At 41.5% G+C, this 26992-nt stretch overlaps 1 protein-coding gene across 4 annotated transcripts; it reads right to left on the bottom strand.

The window, feature by feature from the left end:
- Positions 1 to 9153: 9153 nt before the first annotated feature.
- Positions 9154 to 26212, bottom strand: ZNF131 (zinc finger protein 131). 4 transcript variants are annotated; one of them, XM_036403849.2, is made up of 8 exons: positions 24954 to 25536; positions 22451 to 22589; positions 20928 to 21029; positions 19810 to 19954; positions 17612 to 17975; positions 17287 to 17509; positions 13586 to 13716; positions 9154 to 11289 (listed from the first exon to the last, which is right to left on the bottom strand). In XM_036403849.2, exons 1-8 carry the CDS (start codon positions 25188 to 25190, stop codon positions 10627 to 10629), a joined length of 2004 nt encoding a protein of 667 aa, XP_036259742.1. In that variant the 5' UTR covers positions 25191 to 25536; the 3' UTR covers positions 9154 to 10626. The 4 variants fall into 4 exon arrangements, with proteins under 4 accessions (XP_036259742.1, XP_036259743.1, XP_036259740.1 ...); XM_036403850.2 differs by lacking the exon at positions 24954 to 25536 and adding an exon at positions 26136 to 26212 and having other exon boundaries at positions 17287 to 17975; XM_036403847.2 differs by having other exon boundaries at positions 17287 to 17975; positions 24954 to 25537.
- Positions 26213 to 26992: the final 780 nt, after the last annotated feature.

The raw sequence follows: 26992 nt of genomic DNA, 5'->3' as shown, positions 1-26992 counted from the left end.
AGGAAATCAATCAGTTGATTTAGTTCACAACTAGTGTTTAAGAGAAAAGAGAAAGAAAAGAGAAAAAAAAAATTGATAGAGTCAAAATATTATAAGAGTCTATACTACTTTAGTGGTGCGAGTTGCTTGAGCACAACTAAATTTTTTCCATTTATCATTGTAATTAAACTATAAAATCTATTGAGTGGGAGTTTTGTTAAGACACTTAAGAATGAAACTGCTGTTTAAGTGGTATGTATGTGAAATTATTTGCCATCAGGCAAACATACTGAGAAAAAAAAAGGCTTTCAAACCATGATGATGCTTTTGTATACTACTAAAGGCACACAGAGTGTCTTAACTAGTACTTAACTAGTGGTTCAAGTGATTGTGCATTTAAAAACATAAAGTTATAAGACCTGCTAAGGTTTCTAGGACAGCTTTTGCAAATAGAGGACAATAGGAACAAGAGACAGAGAGGAACACTCTGTTCAGTTTTTTCCAAATCCAGCAGGCTAACACCAGGAGGCCAGCAAGATAAAACAAGAAATGCTTATATTGCCTTGAAATCTGAAAAAAGTGCAGCTGGCCATCCAGAAGGTCCAAATCTCTCAGGACAAACCCTGACTTGTCAGGTGATGGGCAGGATGTCACCTGCTGTCAGGATGACAGTCAAGGCCTCTGGCAGTAAAAGGCAAAGTTCTCATGTGCTGGGTACCTCATCCCAAGCTCAAATTCACAATGGCAACATTTTTTTCCCAGAGAAAGGACACTCTTCCATCTTCCTGATTATTAAAAAAATGCATCATGAGGAACTGCAGCATCAAGACCAAAATCTTGTTGCTCTTCACAGCATTTTACAAATGACATTATATAATTTTAGCACCACAGTGTGATAGCAGGAAACAGGTCAGGAAATGAAGACATGCAAAGAGATGAATGTTGTAACGGCTGTATTTTCAGGTAAAAGGGATTTGTTTGATCTCCTATATCCTCAATCTAGTAAATAAGTTCCATTAAGAGTCTGCAACCTCCCAGGGAGCAGACTCATGAGCAGCTCTGAAGAGGCGTATTTGAAGAAATTCTCCAGCAAGCATCTCAAAGTAGACACAATACTGTCCTGGTATAATATTACCTGGTGATGTACCAGAGCTAGAACTGCTCTGCTGGCACAAAGAATTTAAGATTGCAGCTTAAAGATTAACTGCTTTTCCTAGTTCCTCCAAAGGGCTCTGAATACTCACTGACAATATTTACTCGTGTCTCTCCACAGCAGAGCATTTGTCAGTGCCACAGCACTAGCTGACAGAGAAAAAGAAAGAAAATGCATATCTCTTGCATCCTCTTCGTATAATTAGTACTTAACCCAGTTAATCACACCATTTAATCTGATGACACCATGCAGAGCTCAACAGGACTGAAAAGAGATTATTCTCATACCCTCTAAAGCACAGGGCTGGCATAATTTGGTTAACTGGGCCAAAGAACACCATATATTTCTCTCATATCTCTCAGTGTCTCTCATTTTTAAACCTAGGGGCACCCCTAACCACTCCAAAGACAAAGATACAGTTATTTACCATTCTATTCTTTAACACTGTTGAGTCATTTGTTCAACACAAAACCCAGAAAATCATTAATTTGAAAGCACTCTCCCAATTCAGAACCAGCATCAAGCCTATATCCTGCTCCTCTTGCACTTTAAAAATAGAATTTCATGATTTTTCATAGACATGACACAGAACTGAACATACACACCATGTGTGTGCACTGCCAATCCAAATCCAAGCAAAAAGACAACCACTCCTTGCTGTGCTTTCTTCTTGTCCATGAAAATAAACTAGACATGCATATAGACTTATTGTTCACTCTAGGCAGTGTCACAGTTCCTGCTTTTTACTCCTGATAATGATACTTCTAATACTCCTTCAAGATGTTTTACATATTTTTCCTTTGTAACAAAAAAATGCACAAAAATTACTGCTTGTATGTACAGTTCACTGTACAGCAGTAAAGGAGTTAAGCCAACAGCTTCGGTGAATTGTTGCTGTACACCCAAGACAATCACACACAGATGACCACAAAGGTGAAACTGAACCTTGAAGATTGCTAGACCACAACTGCTAGCCCGATGGATGCAAGGAAAACAATGGAGTCTCTCATTTCTGATGAAGAGTGGATCTGTTCACATTTTCTATTTGAGTACCAACAATGGAATTTCTCATCATGTAAAGGAATTTTAACAATACATTTAATAATTCTGGAAGCTCTTACTACAGAACTAAATGTAAGACAGAGTTCTGAGTTTTAAAGTTTTGCAATAGTACTGAGTCAGATGAAAAAACATTTATACAGGAATTTCTCATATGGCTTGATGAGGCTGAGTTCCCTTCCTTCAGCCCACATGGGAATTCCAATACTAACAGGGTTTTCATGCAATGATTATTTCCAAGTAATTAAGACTTTCTTTTAATTCTGACTTCTAACTTAGTAATTAAAGGAACACAGAAAAAATACTGTTAATAGAGGCATTTTTTCATCCTTCCTCAGTGGTTTCACTGGATGACCTAGTGTTTGCAGTCCAATAATCAGACAAAAGACACATCTTTTGAGCATGTTCGTATCACTTCTGTACTGAAATGCATTTGTCAATCCCTCTATCAGCAGAATGTCTTACACAGATGAAAATCATAGTAGCAGATGTAAACCTTGACTGTACAAATTGTACATAGAACATGAGTGCAAATAATCTTTAAAATTCCAGAGGCCTTGGCAGACATCTCCTGTTCACAGCCCTGAAATCCCTTTCACACACCATGCTATATTTACTTTTGGGAGGATTAGTGGAGACCAAGCTGCCAAACTTCACAAAGCACTTCTGATAAAATTTCTGGGGAATTGTATTGCAACTAACTGTCATTTCAGTGTCCACCAACTGAAGCAGGTACATCTGGACAAAACAAGTTCTGTATGCTTTTAAACAAAACAAACAAAACCAACAGAACCCACATCAAAAGAGCTTCTCAAAAACAGTCTCATGACTGGAACACTTACAGAGACCTTAGTGGTGTATTTGAATCCTGGTCCAGAGCCCAGAAGAAGGAATTCAGATTCAGTCTTTCAATGTTCTGTCACTGCTCAACTATCATATAAGCATTGAAAACCATTAAAGCAAATTTCTAGAAAGCTGGAGAGAAGGCAATTCAATGACTGTGATGCAGATCCACGCATCAGTTTACAAACACAAAAGTTATGTATGCAACTATCACATCCTCATGTGAAGGAAAGTTAAGAAATAATTTTTCAACATCAGGATTATGGGCACAGCTCTGTGGAAGACACCTGAATAAAGTAATGTGATATTTAGCAAGAGTTAAGCCTTTCAATGTGTTTGCTCTGCTAAGTACAGAAGCTTCAACACTTCCAATATATATCTCCATAAATGTTCAATATACTTTGTTTAACATCTACATTTTCATGTCATGTGTAGGCTACAGGTATTTCTTAACTTCAACATTTTATTTTTCTACCAAACATGTTCTCAAACAGTCATTGGATCCTGGGTCACCAAAGACCAGCAAAGAGGATGATATAATCCACATCTAGGAAAAAGGCCAAACCCAGTTTGTACTGATGCTCCTGCTATTTGATTACTAAGGGAAACTTGCATTTTATTTTTTTCTACTTAGCAAGGTTATCAGCTGTTTCAAGTGATATCAAGCAGCCAAAAGGGGGTTGGGGGTTGGGACACAAAAACATGAGAGATTAAAATTAAAAAAAAAAGCCAAAACTCAAAACTCCAAGTAAGAAGAAGAACAAAGACATTGACAACTTTTTACAGGAGTAATGATTTTCAGAAGTATTTTATTTCAATCTTAATTACAAATGAAATACTGTCAAGAGAAATCTCCAAACGGAGCTGATTATACTTCAAATTAAGATAAAAATTAGGCATTCATATCCTGCAAAAGAGCGGACACTTTGCACTAATACTACTTCTGAACTACTTTCCTTTGATGTTTTTTCAGAATATGGTCCTTGCAGAACCTGAGCATTTTTCAACTTGTCATGGATGCCCCCTGCCTCAGGGCAGCTCTCCAGGTGCAGCCCCTGCAGCCTCTGGGTGACACCTGCAGAAATGCAGTTCCAGTTACAAACACAAGCCCTTAATAATGAGAGTACAGCTGCCCTCTGCCCTCGCCGCAGCAGCACAGGTGAAGGAAGCCCAGGCCGAATGTGCTCCCTTCCAAGCAGAGGGACACAACACATGCAGGCACAGAGGTCTGCAATGTCTGTGTTCAGTGTGGTGCTGCAGCTGTGCAATGCTAAACATCCCTGGAAAACTGAAATCCCCGTGCTCCTTGTGGCATGCTTTTTGGCATCTTAAACAATCCTGCACGCTGCTGAGGGCAAGTAAAGCAAGACTTCCCCATTGAATGCTAACAGAAATGTACCACTGGGAATGAAACACGACTAAGTGATCGGCTCTCCTTCAGTGCAATTATGCCATGCTTGGGCAGAGAAGTGGAACTTTATTTAGGAGCAGAGCCCCAGGCTCAGTCCTACACTATAATTTTTGGTCTTGGGCATGAGCTGAAACAGACTCTTCAACCTGAGTTCTGGAAAACCAACCTCCTAAATGAGGATTCTGTGGAACCCATAACTAATGAGAAAACCCCAAATTTACACCACTCTGTTGTGTGTAAAAATGAAACTGAAAATAAGAAGCATGGTTACATTCTCCTTCTGTAATTATGAGCCCAGTTTCATGCTGCTCCTCTCAGCCCACAATTAGCTCAATTCATGGCAGCCTGGCAGGGCAGAGAAGCCTGGCAGTACAATCAACCCCTGTGAGACAAAGAAAAATGGATTTTTTCAATTGTGGTGTCCAAAAAACTAAACTGCCCTATCTACAGGCCTGCTGTAGAGGACAGGCCTGTCATTTTACACAAACACAGCCTCTCCAAGAGGCCACCTTGCACATATGAACTGAGCCTGCTCATCTTGACTCTGTGAGAACTTTCTCAAACACTGCAGTTCGTAAGTCCATTTCAGCAAGCTACAGGAAATGCAGTGGAAGTAACAATATAGTAATTGCAAAATAATAAAAGAGGGATCAGGTCACATCAGTAGTAGTTGTCCTGATTTGTTCAAAGACAGATAAGTTTTCAAGCACACTCTACTACTCAAATGCCTGGCAGGTAATATGTTTTCTAATATGCTTCCAGATTAAACACAATCTTATTTTGCAATTGGAGCTTTAAAAGTCATGATAGTATCAGCACGCATTGCTGCACAGTGTAATAATCAGACTATCTTAATGAGGGACTAAAGAGTCCTTATACTTCTGATACAATCTCTAAAACATAAATGACATAATAATTTAGGCTGAGAACAATTATTTATTATAAACACCTGAAAAACATGGTGCTTGGGACACTGAGGCAAGTCATGCACTGCCATTACAACATGAAATTGCTCCATGGTATAACACTGTGTCTTTCTGGGAAGATCAGGGATGTATTGGCTGGACTCTGGGCACTATTTCCAGTGGAGTGAATAGAGAGCATTTAATCCAGCTGTTATCAATCTGCTCAGAATTGACGACCTAATTTGGAAACTGGATTACACTGCACGCACAGATTAACGCACTGCTGTACAGCTGCACGGATTTATGATTCCCATGACAACCAGCAGAAAATGTATCCCAGTAATTCTCCCCACTCAGAGCAGATCTGTCTCCATGCAGCACTAACAAGATTTACCACTAGCACAGTCATACTTTCAATGATTTCATTGCAGATATCTAGACTGGTATAATCTCTAACTCTCTCTGCATCTTAAAATACCAATTCACAACCAGAAGAGACGCTCATATGATGCACTAATGCTGCAAGCAATGAAAAGCCTTGGATACTATATGAAAAGCGTAATTTCTTAGAAAATATTAGTGGTTTCCAAATAATTTCCCAGGGCACTGAGTAAGTTGGTGTTTATTTTACCAACATAAGAAAATGAGTATTACCCTGTACTTCCCACACTAGGCATAGTCCTCTCATATTTCAAGCAAGTGATACACTGATTTCTATTTTGGAGTTTGGTAACTTGTTTTCCTTGCAATGAGAAGAGTCTTTGGTTTCATGCTTCAGGAGAGGAAGTCAGAAAACTGGACAGTATTTTCAGTTCTATCACTGCCTGCTTGCAGGATTATTTAGTCTGTGTAACCATGAAAAACACTGAAAAAAAAATTTAAAAAGAGGGAAAATAAAAGCTGTTTAGGTACTTCACAGTAAGTTAGAGGCTGAGCTAAATAATATTTGCCAAGTGTCCTAAGAGAGAGCTGTCTATGTATGAGGGACTATTTTTCTCCAAACACACAGAAGAGCCATGCTGGAGATTTTCTTAGTGTTAGCCAAGAATTTCAAAGGTTGATGTTTATTTCCCAACTCACAGAAAATATCAGGAAGAGAAGCAAACACACCCAGTTTCCAGGGCTTTGGAAGAACAGTGGAGCTAAAACTGGCCATGAAGAAATTGTGTGATGTTCCAGCTGTAGAGGAGCTAATCCCATCACTTGTCAGTATGGTTCGAAATCATGTGCTGTCCTTGGTTGTGTTCTTCCACCCCAGCATAACCTGGCCCAAAAAAAGGGAAACAACCCCAAATTCTCCCACAAAAAGCAACTTCTGAAGGTGTACCTTACAAACATCTTTTTCACATGTACTCCTCCAGATAAAGTACTACAGCTGTCTCAATTCTGCATTTCCTTGGGTCAGTACCTCGTGGAGTGGGAACATGGGGCAGCCCCACACCAGAGCATTTTCTCAGTGGTAAAGTCCAGAAAATGCTTCCATGAAGTTCAACGTACAGGAACCAAAGAAAAATCTTTTTTAGCAAAGGGCCAATAGATCAGCTTATTGTAATGTGGCTGCAGTATGAAAAAACCAATTATCTGCCAGTGCAATTTAATTGCCTTCAAAACAGAATCAGTACATTTTAATGTGTTATGATGAGTTATTTGTATTTGCAATAGTGCAGATCCTGTGTTAGTTCACAAAATCACTGTTTTTCCATCCGGCAAAGCTAAGGACTCCACAACTGGACATTTTTTTGAACACTCACCCCAGAGCTGCAGTTTTAAAACAACACACTGAAAAGATCTCAAACAAGCAAATGTAAGGAGAACTGGCACGTTCGGGTATTTTATTTCCTAACTCCCAAACAGACTGCCTATCTAGGACAAAAATCTGAAGTCCTCACCTCTATTTGTTGGATAAGGCACTATTTAGAAAACAGCCGCCAATGAATGAAAGACAGCAGATGATAAAATTAACATATTCAGGAAAAATAAATAATCTCAACCAAATTGTTTGCTCATTTCCATTCATGAGATTGCTCAAGCCCTGGAACTGCTGTAGATCTGACAAAATACATTAAAATAAATTATGTAGTGCAAGAAAAAAAAATGTAATTTAGGATCCTTTTTGATAGATTTCCTAAATGCAGGTGGAGTTTTTTTATATACACGTGAGCAAATACTCTTCTCTTTCTGATAACAAGCACCAGTTTTTAGTTTTTCTGAACCGGGACTACCAAAAGAGGCTGTAACATCTGTGCATCCATAATGTCAACAAATCTGCTTGTTGTAGATGAACTGAGATGCCAGACTACATCCTCAAAGGAGCAGGTCCCGAAAGGACAGGTTTGCTCTGATGGGGACTGCACCTCCTCCTGCTATGAAGTTGCAGGAACACCGACAGCACTGTCCAAATTAACCACCCAGCCCAGAAAACAGTGCAGCATGTCCCTGCTCCTGCCACGGAATTTGTCGTGTGTTTTGTAGGTCAAACAGGGGATGAAATTTCTTTGAATCAAAACGGGTTTTTTCCCCCTCAGGCTCAAGTTAGCCCCAAGTGTGAGAGGGTCTCAGATAAAATAAGCGTATGCCTCCAAAAGTCTACATTTAATTAACAACTGGAACCCGGGGGGCTCATACCAGATACAGCTTCATGATGCCGAGGGGTTTGCAGAGGCTTGGCATTAGGAAGATGGGGGATGCTGCACCGCAGATTGTCTAGGGTTGAGGGGCCTCTGGAGATCATCCAGCGCAAGCCCCTGCCAAGGCAAGATCACCCGGGGCAGGTGACACCGGCAAGGCGTCCGGATGGGTTTGGAGTGTCTCCATGACTCCACTTCGCCAGTGTACTTCGTCTCTAGGCAAACCAACACACAGGCTGAAACAACAGCGACGCGCTATCACTAACACTACTTAAACACCTCCAGCGGCACTGCGGCGAAGCCTGGCTGAGCTCCCTGCGAGAAGCGCCGCCTGCCTTCCGCTGGGCCCCGCCGGCGCGGCGCGGCCCGGCCCGGGCTGCTACCGCGGCCCTCGGCCCCGCCCGGCGCCGCCATTTGCTGCTCTGGGCGGCCGCGCCATTTCCCCGCCTCCCGGCGGCGCTGCCCGGGGGCTCCCGGTGGCCCGCAACCTTCCCTGCTCCTGTGGGCTCCGCTGGTTGGGAACGGGCACGAAGGACTCCGGCAAAAATCTGGGGTTCAGCCACTTGGGAAGGAAGTTACAGGGGAGGAGGGACGGCTCTCTGTAGCAGAGTTTTCCAGAGGAGTGTCTTCCTCCGTGTCCCTCAGGGTGAGGAGCGGACACCGGCCTCCCGCCCGGCCTCACGGGCAGCCGAGACAGACTGTGCTGGGCACTACCGCGGAGCACCGCTCCTCTCCTGCAAATCCCCTGAACTGTGCTGGAAAGGGGACAGCAAACAGAACCAAGAAACAGCCCAGCTGTGCTTACCAACCACGGCCTTGCTGGCAGTAGCATGGAATTGCTCAATTTACCCTCGACTGAAAAACTACACAAAAGTTAGTTTTGTTGGTCAGATGCATAGTCAGATTGTTACTTTAATTCCACCGAGACAGACTTTGTCTATATGCATTTATACATAAAAGGTATAGAGGCTCGGCAGCTAACCAAACAGGCCAGTCCCCTCCACAGTTATCAGAAGACAAGCTGCTTATCAGAAGCCAGGTATAAATATAATAGCTAAAATTTACTCTCGTGATCAGTGTTGGGCCACATCCTTTCCTCTACACAGAATCTCATCACAGATTACTTGCATCTCAGAAAACACAAAACATAATTTAAAAAAATGCAAGTTACATTAATCAAATTGTTTGAAATTTTAATTGCAATTCATGTTTTTTTGCAACAGTTGCTCAAAGGCTATGATGAAACACAATAATATTGAATGAAACTAAATAAAAGCACAAATACCAGGAAACAGTTCAGCATTTGAAGATAGAATAGAAAAGCCTGATTTTAACTAAGATCTAAAGTATTACCAAGAGCAGTAGGGACTGTCCTTGCAAAAATTCTTCCCTTAATTTAAGGCTTTGAAAGAAAAGTTTCTTCAGCAGTTTGGAGCACCTCTAACCTCCAGCAGTAATTAAGACATTCTTAACATCCTTGACCAAACAAGCATTTTCTAAAAGATTCTAACTTTACAATAAACAGCTACTAATCATATTAAAAATGAGATTGATCTTTAACACTGGAACTTGGCACTTAATTGCCAGTCATTCAGTTGTTTCTAATATATTGGATGAAACAAATAATGCAACATTTAATGGTTGGTATTGTTTTATTTTCTAATATTGATTAAACTATTTACATTTCTACTTTTCAATCCACAGTTTAGCACTCATACCTATGGCTTTTACTTTTATGTTTAGCACATCTTTTTGTCAAGTGTCAGAATTTAATTAAAAAAACCCAAGAACCTGATACCATATAGACAAGTCTCTGTTTATGTTTAAACATATTCATTTTCAAAAATGATTATTTATAAAAGAAGAGCCTGCTTGTAGCTTTCTTCCAAATCATGTTTATCACAGACTATACCAAGCTCTTCCTATTTTTAAGTGTCCCATTTAGTATGTCCTGCTGCCTCCAAGTGAAGTCTGTTCCCTCCCTCAGCCCCCCGCCTTTAAATTTAATGCAAAAAGAAAATCAGTAACCAGCAATTTCAAGCAAAAATATAAAGCACTATAACATTACCTACACTGCCTTTCACACAACTAAGTTCTCAAAAACTCTAGAAACTTTGTGGAAATTTAACCACTCATTGTTGAAAAGGCACAGGACTTTTGTGCTCAGAGACCTCCAGCAACAGTGCTTTTAGCCCAGCCTGAAAGTTAAGATCCAAAAATTCACAGGTGCATAATTGCCACTTACAGCAGAACCCCTCAGATTTTACGGACTCTCCTGCCACAGATATCCTGCAAATTTATACAAGACTTTGCCTCTACTGCAAGAGGAAAAGAGGTGAAATTATTTTTACATAAGCCCAGGAATGGTGTGATGATACAATGATACAAGTTGTTCATTGCTAAAAGTCTCACAAAGTTGTCCATGTCTTGTGGTAGTTTCTGTTTCATGGCACTACATGAACGGGGAAATATTTTTCACATATGAGAGAAGTTTAATTGTACATGAAGAAAGCTAATTTTGGTCCACTTGTCCAGCTCCATATGGACAGCATATTGGAAAGGTGACCAGTGACGGTTCAAAAACCAATGCAAAAGTTAACAAAAATAATTTGGTATTTAATTCTTAAAACTGCAGTGTCATTATGTGTCCTACTCATCCACTTTTGCATTTTGTGTATCCACTAATTGTTGTGTTTCTAAGTCTTCAGCTTGCTCATGATGTTCCTTATCTGCATCATCTGCTTCATTATGATCCTTTTCTTCTGCTTCTCCTTGATCAACACTTCGATATTCTACTTGTTCAAGGTCTGTTCCATCTATAAGTTCTGCTTGTACTTCTTCCATCTGTATTTGATTTACATGCTCGACATGTAACTGCTCCACATGAACTTCAGCACCTTGTTCAGTCTGAATGTGTTCAACTTCCAAGTAACTAATCTGCACCTGTTCCTGCAGTTCCTCCATCTGTGTGCCTTTTACTTGATTGTCCTGTATGAGATCCTGGTGCATCTGCTCCACAGTTACCTGTGCAGGATCCACTTGTACCTGAATTACTGGTAGGACATGGACTTGCTCAACTTGTTCTATTATAGTCATTGACGTTACTGGTTCAGCTTCCATAGCTTCCACTGGAAGAACCTCTTCTGTCACTAATAGTTCTGAAATATTGTGCATTTCTTTGAGATGCCTTCTCAGCTCACTGCCTTGCATAAACCACAGATCACATAAGGTACAGTGGTTGGGTTTGTCACCAGTGTGAATTACCAAGTGGTCTTTGAACTGATCCCAGCTGTTAAATACGCTGTTACAAACCTGAAACGAAAGATAGAGCGTGTTAAACAGTGCCAACAGGAATGTGACAAAATACAGTGCCTATCTGAGATCATGGCTTCACATTGTATACCTTCTTGCTACTTGGATTCAAAAAACATACATTTTAGAGGTAAAAGCTGAGAAGAAAGCTTCAAATGAACAGAAGACTTGATATTTATTTATTATTTTTTAAGAATGGTGATCTATTTTGAGTTGTGCATGTATAAGATACCTACAAAATTCACAAGTCAGTAGAGCATTTGAAAGTTTTCTCATCTGATATTCATGTAAGTATCATACCCCAATCAATACATGTCTGGTACTAGAGTTTTGGGTGTAGAAATATTTATGCATTAATAGGGTGCACTGAAAGTGTAATGCAGACTGTTGTTTTACTGACATTCTAGATGCAGTACTACTGAACAACTTTTCCTTATCAGTTTTCACTTGCTCATGACATTGTGAGGTTTAAAAGGCTAGGCTGAAGTCTCACATTTTGTGATTCAAAAAAAAACCCACTTGAATTTTTTCAGCAGATAAAACTTTTAAAACTCCATCCCTCTCATTCTCTTCCAGCCAAAAGTACTGCCTCAACATCAGACATACTGTTTTGACAAAGCACATGAGCTCCCTTCCCTTCAGCTGGCACTGGAGGTAAATAGCTGGAAAACAACACACAGACTGCAGAAATAAAAGAGATGCAGTGTAGAGGAGACAGAAGAGTGGGGTGGAGTCAGTCTTGGAGTAAAAAAGCCCGCAGGCTCAAGAGTCTTTGTCCATGGAAATGTGTTTCGCTGTAGAAAGCAACAAGAACACATATCAACATCCCTTAACTGTTGACAAACAGGATGGTGTAACTCTTCATGATTTTCAGTAACTGCACAGAAAGGTGATGGAGGGAGTATCTAACAGGATTAACTCAAGAGCAGGTCTGTGTAGTCAAGACAAGTATCTCCATTTTGCTGCTGAAGTCAGCTAAAAGGGGTTGTAATACTATTGCCACACATTTTTTCCCCAGGCTCACATTTCAGAAGGAGATTACACATACAGTTTTTAAAATACTAATATTATAGATAAGCACTCAAAATTACTTAGTCATACATAAAGCTAATGACTATCAGCAATGCCCAGGCACACAATTACTGTTCTTGCCACACAGAATCTAATTCAGTTTTCAAGGCATACACCTGAAGAGCACAAAAGGACTCATCAAGAAAGCACAACTTTTTCTCATCTTTGTTCAGTGAACAAAGATTGGTTCAAATTTAGTTCTAAAGAGAAAAACTAAAAATTCATCCAGGAATTGCTGCAGTTTCTGCAGGCTGAAGGGACACAAATCCACATTCACAACATCCGTGAGAGGAAGAAGAAATTTACAAAATGAGTTATGACTTGAATCAGCTCTTTAAAAGTGAAGTAAGATTTATCTCAACAGTTTTTCAAAGGTCAGTTACATATAGTGACCAAGTAAGTGCCCTAGCAATCTCTACAGCATTTATTTTGCTTAAAAAATACTACAGACTGCCATAATAAATTTGAATTACTTTCCAGACAAAATCAGTATGTTTGGTATCAAATAGAGAATAACAGAACAAGAAATTAAACAATAATTTGTATTTTGGACTTTACTTTGGGCTTTACTTTTTGTGAAGCATGCTTAGAAGTGGGAAAGGCCTAGGTCAGTGTATCAAGAATCTTGAAAAAGAAGCGCATGTAAAATGCAGCCTACCCAGAAGAATCTCTATGATTGTAAGTATTAGAGGCTCCACATCAGTAATTCCAAATTTTAAATGGGGATACTTAGATGTGAGGATTTATCTGCATATTGTGGTTAATGTGATTCAAAGACCTCACTACTGTCTACAACTTCCTCGTTAGAAGAGGGGGTACAGGCACTGATCTCTTCTCTGTGGTTACCAGTGACAGGGCCCGAGGGAATGGCCTGAAGTTGTGCCAGTTAGGCTGGATATCAAAAACGGTTCTTCACCCAGAGGGTGTTTGGGCACTGGAACAGCTCCCCGGGGCAGTGCTCACAGCACCAGCCTGACAGAGCTCAAGAAGCGTTTGGTAAATGCTCTCAGGCACAGGGTGTGACTTGGGATATCCTGTGCAAGGCTGGAAGTTGGACTCAATCCTTGTGCGTCCCTTCCAAACCAGCATATTCTGTGATTTTGTGATTCAATATTATTTTACAGAAGTAGCTCTTAGAGACATAAGCCACTCTCATTGCCTTTCCTGTTCAGTCCTCCCATGCTCCTTGAAAGAGGGAGGCACCTAACCTATTTCCATTACCTACCTGACATTCATACAGCTTCTTTCTTCCCTTTTTAGCACCAGCTCCAGACTGACAGGCTGTCAGGTGACATTTCAGTGTGCTATTCCGAGCAAAACGTTCATGGCAGTTTGGACATTCAAAGGGTTTTTCACCTGTTGAGACAGATACAAGGATTTGTAAGTGTATAAAACCACCCAGTCTTCTTTCAGGTCTCTCCCTCTCTTTCTCGCTCATCTAGGTTGATAAATGCACTGTAAAGATGTGGCCAACAGGATTGTTCTGCAGCAAAAAAGATGAAAATAAAATATAAAAGGGCAAAAAACTGATGTAGATTCATAAGTCTCATTTAGAAGAAAACCAACGTAACAATTACCAGTAGCTTTTAAGGTATTTGTGGAAATTATATTAGTATTCTGGTAAAATATTTTAAACACTTTATTTCACACTTTTCATCTGATAATAGTTACAATTAAAGAATCAACATAAGTCAATACACAAAGTGACATATTAAAGAAGGAAGAATTTAAATAGTACAACCTTTTATTTGCAGTAATAACAGCTTATGCTTGAAACTGAGCTCCAGAAAATTAAGCTGGCACAGAATGATTGTGAAATAACAGTGCATCAATACTAAAACAAAAAAAACCCTGCATCCAACTTTGCCCCAAAATACATGGAAGAGAAAGCACATAAATGGGCACAAGCAAGATGAAAATTCCTCTCAGTTTGGCCATTTCAACCATGGTATCAAACATAGAAGCCAGCTAAGGACAACAGCAGGGGAAGCTGAAAGCAGGTCTTTTTATCATCCAAGGTACTATGCTGTCATCAAGTGGTAATGAACAAAGGGTGTTGCACCATGCACAAACACAGTGACATTCAAGCAAATTAAATTACAAAAAAACCTAGAAGAGCGTGTTTCCTCTGAAAGGCTGTAATAATCTGTATAGGTACTGCCACCAATACTACTACTGAAACAGATAATGAACTCAAAAGAGGCTGAGCCATTTCAGGGAATACCATGAGGATCAATCCTAGCTAGTTTAAGAGCATGCATTTTCAGGCATGCAATACTTATTGGACATTGCAGTGGAAAAACAATCTTCAGAAATATATTTACAAGTTCCTAATTAGCTTTTCAAAAGAAATTCACAAATAGGTGAAGTGTCACTTATACACCTGAAAGCTACAAAAAGATGTTAAATGGTGGGAACATTCCCCTCAATGGTTACAAAATGCTACATATTTGGTGAGTGTAGTACGGAGAAAGGAAACGGAGTGTAGTACGGAGAGAGGAAACGGAGAGGAATGCTAAACTGCCTTCAGTGTGGCAGGTCAAAAATCATGGATTAGTTGATGGGTTTGGAACTAGATGATCTTCAAGGTTCCTACCAAAGCAAACCATTCTGTAATCCTATGATTCTACAGAGCATGTGTGGATGACCAAAGAGCTTTTGGACAAACTCAAACACAAAAAAGAAGTCCATGGGACCTGAAGAGATGCATCTGCTGGTCTTGAGAGAACTGGTGAAGAAGCTGGTAATCAACTATCCATAAAATTAGAGGTGTGGCAGTCTGGTGAAGTTCAAGATGACTGGAGAAGCAGAAGCACAACCCTTTGAAAACAGGGACATAAGGAAGAGTTGGGGAACTACAGGCCAGTCAGTCTCACCTCCATGCCCTAAAAATCATGGAGCAGATCCTCCTGGTAGCTCTGCTGTGAAGACAGGCTGAAAGCCTTGGGATTGTTCAACCTGAAGAAGAAAAGGCTTCAAGGAGGTCTATGAGCACCTTCCAGTGCCTATAGGCAGTCTACAGGAAGGCTGGAAAGGGACTTTTAAGAGAATGTAGTGATAATGACAAAGGTGGAATGGCCTTAAGCCAAAACAGAGTAGGTTTAGGTTAGATATTAGGAAGAAATTATTTTCTCAGAGGGTGGTGATGCACTGGATCAAGTTTCCCAGAGAAGCTGTGGTTATCCTCTCTATGAGATATGTTCAGCGCCAGGCTGGATGTGGCTCGCAGCAACCTGGTCTAGTGGAAGGTAGCCTGCCCATGGCCCCAGAGGTTTGAACCAAGTGATATGTAAGGTCCCTTCCAACCCAAGCCATTTTATCAACCTATTACTGCCCCACTGCTATTTCAATGTAATTGCTGGTATAGTGATTGAACAGCAACAGGATAAAATATTTTAGGGCATTTTCTCACAGGCCTTTCAAGTTCATTTTAGCATTCAACCAGTGCTGTACAGAACTCAGAATTTAGAAAGCCTGTAACAGAATGGGAGCTTTTTCATTCTCCTTAGGAGACCACAGTTAAATGCTGATATCTGTTCTGATTTTAAGCTTAAGGCTTTTGAAAATGTTAAACTGTAAGTAATTACATTCCATATGTTATACTTTTTAGATCAATACATATTAGTAAGTATTTTGCACCTCTTGTGATATGCTAACTTGCTTTGAATTGAAAATACTTTCTTTGGAAGAGCAACCAACATATTACATAGTTTGGATTACTCTGGTTATCTGCCACAATTTTTTTTCCAAATAGATTTTTGCTTAGTGTTTTTTGCTAATAGTTTTTTCTAACTGCTGATTTTTTAGCACCTGTTTGAATTGCTTATAATGGAGAAACACTCCCTGCTTTACAGGGAGTAAGAACTTCCCAAAGCTTGTTTATAAAAGGAACTTTTAAGAGACTATTGGGAATAGACTGGACACTGCCCTATATTAATACTCAGCAGTCCCATACACAGATACATTCTAATTAAATTAATTATACATTCTAATGAAAAGGCTTTAACAATAACAAACTGCAAAAGAAATACAGCTGCTACCCTCCATTAAACTTTTATTTATGACTCATGACTGGCATATTAAACAAAAACATCTGGAAGATCAAGATGACATATATTTTACATTCAGTTATTTGTGTCATTTTCAGTGTCTGTTCAGACAGCTTACTTTTCAGTGAGATGAAGAGGCAATCTCCTATACTAAAAAGAAGAAGGGAGGACCACAAGTCACTTTGTACTCAAAAGATTTTTGCTACCCAGATTTCAAAGAGGCAGATTTCACAGTAAAAAAGTGTACTATTATGACTAGAAATGTTTTGCCAGTTTTAGTAGTTTTGCATAATTAACCAAGAAAATTCAAATCATAGATGAGATGAGACAAGAGCAAATGTGAAACTTTCTAAACATGATGGTACAAGACATAATTCTTTGAGGGTATTTTATGTCTAATAGGCATTTGCTCAGAAGTTCTGTTAGATAAAGAAACTCTCTAGACTGTATTCCACAAAGAACATTGTGATTCAAATAATATTTCAACAGAAATATTTACTAGAAAATTTTGAAAATAAAAGTAGTTCTTCAGTTTGGTGTTTCTGAAGAAGGGAACATGACTTAAGGGAGTATTTTGAAAAAAAAATCTCTAAGATTTAACAGACTTGATAGAGAAGTTTCTTTACTACTTTCTGGTTTTAGGTGCCTATTTTTAATTGACTCAATCCGCCAAGTTTCCAACATCAATGGAAAACAAAAAAAAACATGAACAAACAAAAATACATACCACCATTTTCATTATAACTAGAAGCCAAGTATTTCTAGCACTCATGACTCATTGATTGTCTTCAACATGTTATCTATTTCCCCAAAACATGCAAAAGCCCAAAATACTAGAAGGAAGGCCACAATCACAAGACTGTAGCAGTGTTCTTACCTGTGTGCTTCCGAAGGTGCTCTTTAAAATGCCCAAAATGGTCAAACTGCTTGTCACAGTACTGGCATACATGTATTTTCTTGCCAGGTCTTTGCTTCTTGCTGGCACCACCTTCATCAAGGTGGTAACAGGTGAGGTGCTGTTTCAAAGCACTCTCTCGTAGGTATCTTTTATTGCATATGTCACATTTGTAATTCTCAGTAGAGTGTGTTTTCATGTGTTCCTTAAAATGGTAAAACAATTTAAATGAACGGTTACATTTCTCACAGTGGAATAAATTGTTCATGTGTGACAGCTGAAGTTCCACAATTTCAATACCTTCTACCTGTTTGCACGAGGGGTCAGTTGCACTATCACCTTCTTCTTGCATCTGGCATTTTCTCTCTCCCTGACGATACTTGCTGGTGATATCTGCCAAAAGAGCCAAAGCAGATTCATCTGATGTACCTGTTGTCTGTATGTACTTTATGGATTGCTCTGCAGAAGCTACTTCTTCAAGGGTTTCAATGCTGTCATCCTCCACTTTCATCGTCCCTTCAGCAATCTCAACCTCAATTTCAACAGGCTCTGATTCTGCAGATGGCAGTGTTTCTGTGATAACATTAGAGGTTTCAGCAATCTTCCTCTTTTTCGGTTTATTTTTACCTTGTGCTTCATTTGATTCTAAGGGTGATGAATTTTCTTTGTTCCTGAAAAACATTTGCATAAACATGGTTAAGGTCAATTAACAACGACATAAAAATTCCTGTCTAGTAATCTAGGTTCTGCATCCAACACTCCCCGAGCTGTTTCTTGAAGTTGAATGATGACCACATTATCTGTGTGCACATCAGACATATAATCTGTGCTAATTTGTCCTTAATCTACACTCCTTAGTGCAGTAAAATAACATTGTTAAAGCTGATAAAATACTTTAAAGTATTTAAAGTAAATAGCTCTGCTTCAATGATACAAAGCATCTAGAAGAAAAGGCAGTTAACCTAATGACTTATCTAGAAATTTGTGAAATTCTCTACTTGGAAAGAAAACTCCTCTAAAATAATTAATTCTTTGGCCTGCCTACTCAGAAATAAGGTTTAAGTCCCTCCTATGCCAGTCACCTCTTAAACTCTGGATTGTGTGCAACTGCAAGCAGTACTTAGAGCTTGTCAGAAAACACTTTAGCTGTCACTTCACATGATGCTTATACACACACGGGTTAACACATCCCATAATTCAGGAAGGCACATGCTAATAGCTGACATTAAAAACAGGATGTGAAAGGGGTATTCTAGTTTAATTTCTGGGCTTAAACGCACCCTCAGTTCTGTGCTGTTCTCTCTGCATAACACACACACAATCCCCTTCCTCCAAAATGTTAGGGATGGCATAGTATCTCAGACACAGCTGAGTGGGTCAATGCTTTCAAGTCATCCACAGCACTACTGTGCTGGAGGTTTTACTACTGATCATCAGTTTCAAAAATAAGTGGCTATCTTCCCATCAAATAGACTGACTGGAGTAAGCTGTGCTTTTACCCTTCTTCTGCACCAGGATGAATCCTTTCACGTAATGCACTCCCCCCATCACTTCCAGGCTTTCTAGTTACAAGAGACAAGACTTTGCCCAGTATCTCCAAGTCATATTGTCAGATGTGTAACTAATGATGTAATGCAGGCCACAGCTTATAAATGTCACCTTAGTGTGTTCACACACAGGAAAACAGAGTAGCTAAACCCAGTTTCATATAGCCTGGATTTCTGATGTCTACCAGATCACAGGCACATTGCAAGGAGCTCCTGGATCACATTCCAAAAGCAACTAGTGTAGCATGTAGAAGGAATGAGAACATGAGAGTACTTTATGGAAGTGAAATGGAAGAAAGAGGATGAAAAACAGCATGATGGGACTGGCACCCACTTTTTTCAAGCTAGATTTTGGCAGTGGATTACAGTTCCTGGTACTGGATAACAGATGCAAACAGCAACATTTGATTGAGTATTGAACCCAGATAAAACTGACTTTAACAGTTACATTCATTCAAGAAGGTTGAGAGGTTAATTTTGCAGCAAGAGGTTTATTCTGAGTTTATTCTCTCAGAAAGAGCAAAAAAGCTACACAAAATCAAAACACCACAAAACAAAACAAGAACCATAAAATTAAAACAAGCACAAACTTGTTAATGTAGTCTGATTACCAGAGACACATTGTCACTGCACAGTCAGCTGTCAATCAGGTGTGGGCCATCAGACAGCACAGAGACCAACTATCAGCTACCACAGAGTCACAGCCCTACAACATCAGCAACATTTAGAAGCCATGTCACTTGTCATCATGTTCTAGCCCAATGAATGTGACATTCCTGTTTTATCCTGTGTAATGCTGAAATGTATGTTACAGTAGAAGAATATATGGTTCTACACAACTTAAGGAGGTTCCAGTATAAGGAACAGCACTGCAAAATACTGGCAGCTAGCTCTTGCACAAGCCTTATTGAGACTCTCTCCTTCAGTGTTGGGAAGAAAAAGAGGCTTATGTGCTTACCTGATTTCAAGTGCTTTGATTGCTTCCAGCATCTGTAGATACTCTGCAGCTTTCCAAACATCATTTGCTTCTTCCTCACCTTGTACCATTAGCTTTGCTGTATAGGTGAACTCAATTAGGTGACGAAATGCCATGTTACTTACACCTGTGTACAGGCAACAGAAACAAGTTACCTTTAACAATTCTGCAGCCTTATGTTCCCAATGAATCTTGCACACTTGCCTGCACCCCACTTTGATAACAGCACTGTAGTCACCAGTTTCATAAACCTCACACCCTTAAATGGCACCACTGAATGGTTTAGGTTGGAATAGACCTTTATAATCACCTAGTTCCAACCTCTCCCATGTTGGAATAAAAAAACCTACTAGAAAAACATAGTCTGAACAACTGTGCAGTTTTGCCATGACAAAGATAAAAGGAATGATAAGATGGAAAAAAGTTGTTTCAGTAATATATAAACACAAAAATACTATTCCTGGAGGCTGAAATGCTGCTCCAAGAATTTCATTTCCTCCCTGCCTATCACATAAATATTACCCCATGTTTGCCCTGCTCTTGCATCCCAGCATCCCAGCCAAGGCATTTGCCATTGGCCATCACTGACAGCCTTTTTCAGCTGACCAGAATGGCTTTTCTCTGGGAAAGCTTTTGTGTAGTACTGCTAGTCCTAACATATAAAGGGTCTGCCTGACCTTCACTGGATATGTATAAGGGGAAAAAGGGGGAAAAAGCACCACATAATCTCACATTTTCCCTTCCAATATATTTACTTGGAATTAAATTGTTCTCATTTTGATTTTTTTTCAGGGGGTTTTCTTTCCAGTGATGGTAACAGTCTCAGAACAACTCAAGAGCTAAGATCTAGAAAGTTAACTTTCAATAACCAAGCATGTTCAAGTGTTCAAGGCCAGACTGGATATGGCCTTGACAACCTGGTCTAGTGGGAGGCAAGCCTTCCCATGGAAGGGGAGGTTGGGCCTAGATGATCTTAACATTCTACACTCCGACCCTAAACATTCTATGATTCTATGCACTAGCCTCTACTCAGGATGCTACAATAATTTCCAGCTTGAGCACACAACTCTGAATGCTTTTATTTGCACAAGTCAGATTACCTTCAATCTCCACCAAAGGCTCCTGAGTGAAATCTTGGAAGAATTTGTGGAAGAACTGGCTACAGGCAGCAAGAACTGCCTTATGAGCTTTAAAATGGTGACCTGCAAAGGGAGACAAAAAGTTTGGTTTAAGGTAACACCTTCCTCCCTTCATAGTGCACATGCAGAAAAAAAGAGCACCCAGTGTAAACATTATTCCAGCAGCATATAGAGAGTGATTCTCCTTGTAACACAGGATAGTACTGCAGCTGGCTTGTCCCTTCTCACACAGAACCTTGCTGACATTGCTGACCTGGCTAAAGCTCTGCAACTCAACCAGCTGGACGACAACTCACTCACTCACTCACTCACTCACTCACTCACTCACTCACTCACTCACTCACTCACTCACTCTTCGGATATTTAAGAAATGAATTATGGGAAATTTCTATGCAAACTTTTCTTGCTATATCTTGGGCTTAGCTCTGTATGTCTCATGTTTTTGTTGCTCCTACAAACTGATATATGTTATCACCGCCACCAATATAAACACCACAGAACAAAAGTGGTTCTGCTCTATTCTTTCTGTCTTCCAGAGTCTGTATTTCTTCTCCCCAGTGGAGGCATGCACATTCATGGGGCTCAGTGGTACAGGGATAAAGGAAGGAGCAAGATTAGAACCACACAGCTGCACACAAAACCAGCTCTGAGTTCAACACATGGATTTGGTAATGACAGAGCAGGAGCAAACATAGGAAAAGCACTATCAGTGAAACCGTGGCTGTTCCCGAAGAATATTTTTTTTTTCTTCATTTGCTTACCTCCTTCTAATCTGGACTCTGCAGGATCCTTTTTCTTCAAGTGAGTTGCTGCTATACTTTTAAAGATCAGGTGCAACTCCTTTAGCTAAATCTGTCCTAGTGGACACTGCCTATATTCCCTGTAGTGTTCATCCCTTCTAAAATATGTTTGGAATATGAAGCAGACTTAAATGATCTACTACATACCACCTTTTCTAAGGAAATAATAAGCACTTGTATCTTCATCATCCTTTTAAAACAGTTCTTATGCTCTTAGAACACATACAAAAAGTGTGTGCTTCTACCCTTTTAAAAGTCTACATTAAAAACATTAAAATAGTAGACAGATACCAGAGAAGCTGCTATGAGAAGTAAGTATTATTTCAAGGCGTAGGTTTTTTTTTATTTAAACACAGTATTTGTAAAAGTTCTCTGCATGCAGTCAGACAACTCAAGTCACAGAAAAATATTTTAACAATGTTTTGGGAATCCTTAGCACATTAAATATACCATGGCAGTTTTGAAGATGGCTTCTATCTGAAAACATTTTAGTCTCTTGTTTGGGAAAGCAGAAGTAAAATTACTAACCACTATGATGAAACTTTCCAAGTAACTTGCACACAGGTACAGAACCAAGAATTGATTCACAGCCCCATCTGACATGTGACCATGAAAAATCCAAGAGCATCCCAGCACAGCTTTCAAAATTCTCTAATACCAACTAGTTGTCAGGCCTGTACATACCATCGACGATCAGAGTGATATCTGTAAACTGGTCCTGCTCACGTTGTTCATTCAGCCTATCCAAAATAACTTTATAGTGCTCAGGGAATTCCTGGATACATTCCATCGTTTCCTCAGCTTCCATGGCAAAAGGCCTGGTCTGCAAAACAAATGTAGTAGGAGCGAAAGAATACTGTGCCAGTCAGTAAATACTGTGCAGAGTCAGGTTATTATACAAATGTGAACTAACTAGCACTTGGCCAGGACTTTAAAACCAATCAAAAAACTGTCTTGCTTGCTTTTTTATCCAATGTTAGCTGACAGGTAGGAAATGGCACAGTTAAGGATGTAGAATATTCTTATTTGGACACATGAAGAAACAGCCAAAGTGAGTATTTCTTTATCCTACAGATTCAGCAGGGATCCACCAACCTCAAAGCAATTACTACAGGGATGCAACATCTCCACAGCTACTCATTCAACACCACTGCAGCATAATCTCAGTTCTTGCAATCCTTCCAATCCAATTGGTTAACAGACAGTTCTTTAAACTTTTATATTTAAGTCACACTTAGCAGCTCATGAACACAAGTTGTTTACTTCCTGTAATAGGGATGTAATACAGCAGCAATTTTTATTGTCTGAGTGCATTACAACTGCCAGGGATTTAATCTGCTCTCAAGCTTATTCATGTATCCTACTTACACTTCTTCCTCTGTAAAGTGAAATATTCTTTGCCAGCCTTTTGATGTATAATGCTTGTAGTGAGACAGCTCTTCCTCCCTTACTAACACAGTGAACATAGCTGGGGGTGGGAGTTGCAGAGGATCTCAGACCTGGAGAGGTCTAGCAGAACTCAGTGCCTGTGGATGAGATGCAGACAGTAGTCTGCTGCATATGCAGAAGAACCTCAGCAGAACATCCAAGTGCTTCAACGAAAGCACTTCACAATTTACCTCCAGGCAAAATTATTTCAGATCCTTGAAGCAGTGCTCATTTTCAACTCCCACACCAATGTGGCTTACACTTAGAATGCTGCAGAAAATAAGAATTATGGAGTTCCTGTTTACACCACAAAACACACTTCTTGTCTCTCAGAAAAAAGTCACCCATGAAGAAGTTGATTTGCCAAGAGAATAAGTAGAGCAGAAGCAACTACTTAGGGAAGTCCAGCCCTACCTGCTATTGCTATGCTGTCAACCACAGAAACGCTGCCCACAAAAGTCGGATTCATTACCTAGTGTGCAACGAGGCAATAACTACACACACTCGAGGGGACACAGATTATCGATTCCAGAGTTGTGCGAGCCTGGGCATTGCCCAGTGCAATTCCACTAATCAAGTACCCAACTATAAAAACTTTTTGCTAATTATTGCTAATTTTGCTATTATTGCTTTTTGCCAGCAAGCAAAAGGATTAGTGTTCATTGGTTACAAGTAACATAGTTCTCTAATTAATTAGCATTCTCTCTTCTACTGGTTAATGATTTTCTTGCTTCCCGTGCTAATTAGTCCACAGGCTCAGCCGCCCTCTTCTTTGGGATCAGTGGGTTTCTTGGGTTGGTAGCTGCAATCTTCCCCAACCAGAATTACCAGTTACCCAGTTGGAGCCAATTCCAACACAATTGCTAAGTTTGCTTTATTTGTTTGCTCCTTATTTTGGGGTTTTTGTTACATGTCCATGTAGCCTCTAAATTCTAGATTCTTTGTGTCCACTATCAGTGGTATACCCATTTTCCCAGGCTTTGTTAGCCTGCCCTTAGGTCAGAGATCACGGAAGTATGTCTTCATAATCTTAAGAAGGCAATTTTACCCACAAGTAATTTGTTTTTCTAACACCTGGACATTACTTAGAGCTTGTAGGCCACTCTCTATATCATGGATTAAATCTCCTTTCTTGCTGAAGAAGCTTGACAGTACACAAAGATCAAACAGCAAAGCAAATCCTTCTTTAAGAAAATTCTACATATTCCATATTTCGCACCAGAAACAACTGTCAGGGTCTTCATGTGGGCAGAGGAGCCCAGCCTGCAGGGGAAGATGAGGTGGAAGGGAGGGGAAATGCTGCTGCTGCATTCTCTTCACTTCATCTGTAATGGTGGGTCTAAGACAGACAACCAGAAATTCCTGCCTTTCTTCACCATCTGGTATTTCACATAAAGTCTCATGTGGGAAGGTGTAAGCTACACACTTCACAGTTTAATTCTTCTTGCCCATTTTTGACACATTATAGAAGGGCAGATGACTTGCAATTGAAAGCATAATTCCTAAAACTAAAAATTCGATCTCCAACTCTCATGATTTTCATCTCCCATGGTTTTTGCTTTAATCCCCACAGTCAGTTTGGGAGATCTTAAAAGAAACACCTCAAACCTCAAAATAATAGAGCTACCTTAGCCTAGCCAACACAAGATACTTTAAAAAGTTTCTTTCTTGGAATTCTTACAAAACATAGTAAGAAACATACAATTTATGTTAGGCAGTTCATTAATTAACACAGAACTAGTAAAAAACGTGACTTTACTGTGTATCTAAATGGTGTTGCAGCGTTCTTTGAGCACTCATTGTAAAAACCTCGGTCACACTGCGCAGAACAGCACATGTTCAGTAAGAGCGTGAGTGAAAAGTACAGTCGGGAAAATAAAGCAGCTGAGGGATATGGACAGAAGCGATCCAAATTCCCACTTATGAGTGGGCTCACAGATGAGCGACAGAGAGTGGACCGCTTCAATTGTCTGTGCAATTTCCTTGAAAGACTCATCGAAATACTGCCTGAGCCTTGTAAGCCTGTAACCCTGCACACATTTCATGTGATGTGCATATGATTCCCCGAGCTGCTTTTATAAATCCGCCCCAGTGAAATATGCTATTATTACTACTCTTCTGGGCTACAGCAGGAGCTGCTCAGACTCCGGGCACCAGATGTTAGCTTGGCGCACACGGATCCCGGAGGCGCGGGCGGGGCAGCGCCGGGGCAGCTCGACTGACCCGCAGGAGCCGATGCGGCGGCCCACAGCACCGCCATCTTAGGAAAGGGGGAGCCGCGGGCCGGCCAGTGCAAAGCAGGAATTCCTCATGCACACTGCCGTACGTTCTCCTCAAAACCAACGCTCAGGCACGGCGCAGGCACGATCCCGATCTTGCCCCTCGCCCCGCAGCACGGACGCGGGATCGGTGCCGCTCCCGCCGGGATCGTGGGCACAACGGCCGCGAGGCGGCGCCCCTACCCCCGGCCGCCCCACCCGGGGCTCCCGCCACCCGCGCGCGCCTCCCGCGGGCTACGGCCCGCGCGCCCCGCGGCCACCCGCGGCGTCATTGGCGGTCGCCGGTGTCATTCAGCGGGACCCCCGCCAATCGCGAGGCGCGGCCAGCGCTCGCCCCGGGCGCAGAAGCCAATGAGCGCCCGCCGAGTGCCCGGAGCGGGCGAAGGCGGAAGGCTTGGCCCGCGCCCAAGGCTCGCCGCGCACGGGGGATCCCGGCGCGGTGCGGACGGCGCCGGCAGGCACGGGGGTCCCGCGGGGCGCCCCGAGAGGGGACCTGACCACTGCCGGCCCCAGCCTGGCGCGCGGCAGCGCCGCCGCCTCGTTAGTCCTTATTACGTCATCAAAGCGCGCATTAAATCGATCCCTTTTCAATTCCCGGCCGGGTCGCGGCTCGACGACGCGGCGCTCCGAGGGGTGGGGAGGCGGTTCCGCCGGGGACTCACCGGGAGCAGCTCCTCGCCGCGCCGCTTCCCGCTCCACCGCCGCCGCTTCCTGCTGCCCGGCACGCTGGAAAGCGGGGCGGGCGCCGGCCAATCCCGACTCGCATTCCCGGCCTGCCCTGCGCTCACCTTCCACGCGACAGGGCGCGCGCGCGGCGGGGGCGGGGCCCGGCGGCCCGGGGCATGCTGGGAGCTGTAGTCCATTTGTGCAGGGCGCCGGGTTCGGAGTGGCAGAACGAGTCGGGCTGGAGGGGACTAGAGCGGGTCATCTGTCCCAGCCTCCCTGCTCAAGCAGATCATCCCAGAGCACATGGCACAGGATTGTCTCCAGACAGTTCTTTAGTATCTGTGAAATGAGACTCCACAGAATCTCTGGGCAATCTGTTCCAGCACTTGGTCACCTGTGCTGTAGAGTTCTTCCCAATCTTCAGGTGGAATTTCCTCTGCACCTCTCGCTGCCCATTATCTTGTCCCTTTTCTCGGCAGCACCGAGCAGAGCCCAGTCCTGCTCTGACCCCTCCCTGCAGACACTGACAGACACTGATAGGGTCCCCTATCAGTTGTCTCTTCTCAAGGCCTGAACAGGGACAGCTCCCACAGCCTGTTCTCATAACAAAGATACCCCAGTCCCTTGATCACCTTGTTGTTCAGCTCTGTTCCTCTTGATGAGGAATGCCTGTGTCTCTCCTTCTAGATGCATTTTGCAGCTACATTGCAGTGCATTCCTTAGTCTGGCATACCAGAACATTTTGGAGGACAGGTGTTAGGGCCACATAGACCCTCACAGGCAGGACTCATACCCACAGGATTCCCTTTATCCCGTGTCCCTTGACTCTGTTACACAGCCACTCTTCCATGCA

The sequence above is a fragment of the Molothrus ater genome, chromosome Z, assembly GCF_012460135.2.
Source record: "Molothrus ater isolate BHLD 08-10-18 breed brown headed cowbird chromosome Z, BPBGC_Mater_1.1, whole genome shotgun sequence".
NCBI classification, from domain to species: domain Eukaryota; kingdom Metazoa; phylum Chordata; class Aves; order Passeriformes; family Icteridae; genus Molothrus; species Molothrus ater.
This window is presented reverse-complemented; position numbering and strand designations above follow the sequence as displayed.

Bases quoted from the DNA above. Each gene is read 5' to 3' on its own strand.
- ZNF131 (XM_036403847.2), bottom strand. From the start codon at position 25,190: ATGAGTCTTTCAAGGAAATTGCACAGACAATTGAAGCGGTCCACTCTC. The intron at 13,717-17,286 runs GTAAGAACACTG...CTGTCTCAACAG, and splicing joins GCACCTTCGGAAGCACACAG to GTGAAAAACCCTTTGAATGT. The intron at 11,290-13,585 runs GTAGGTAATGGA...CTTTCGTTTCAG, and splicing joins AGAAGCTGTATGAATGTCAG to GTTTGTAACAGCGTATTTAA.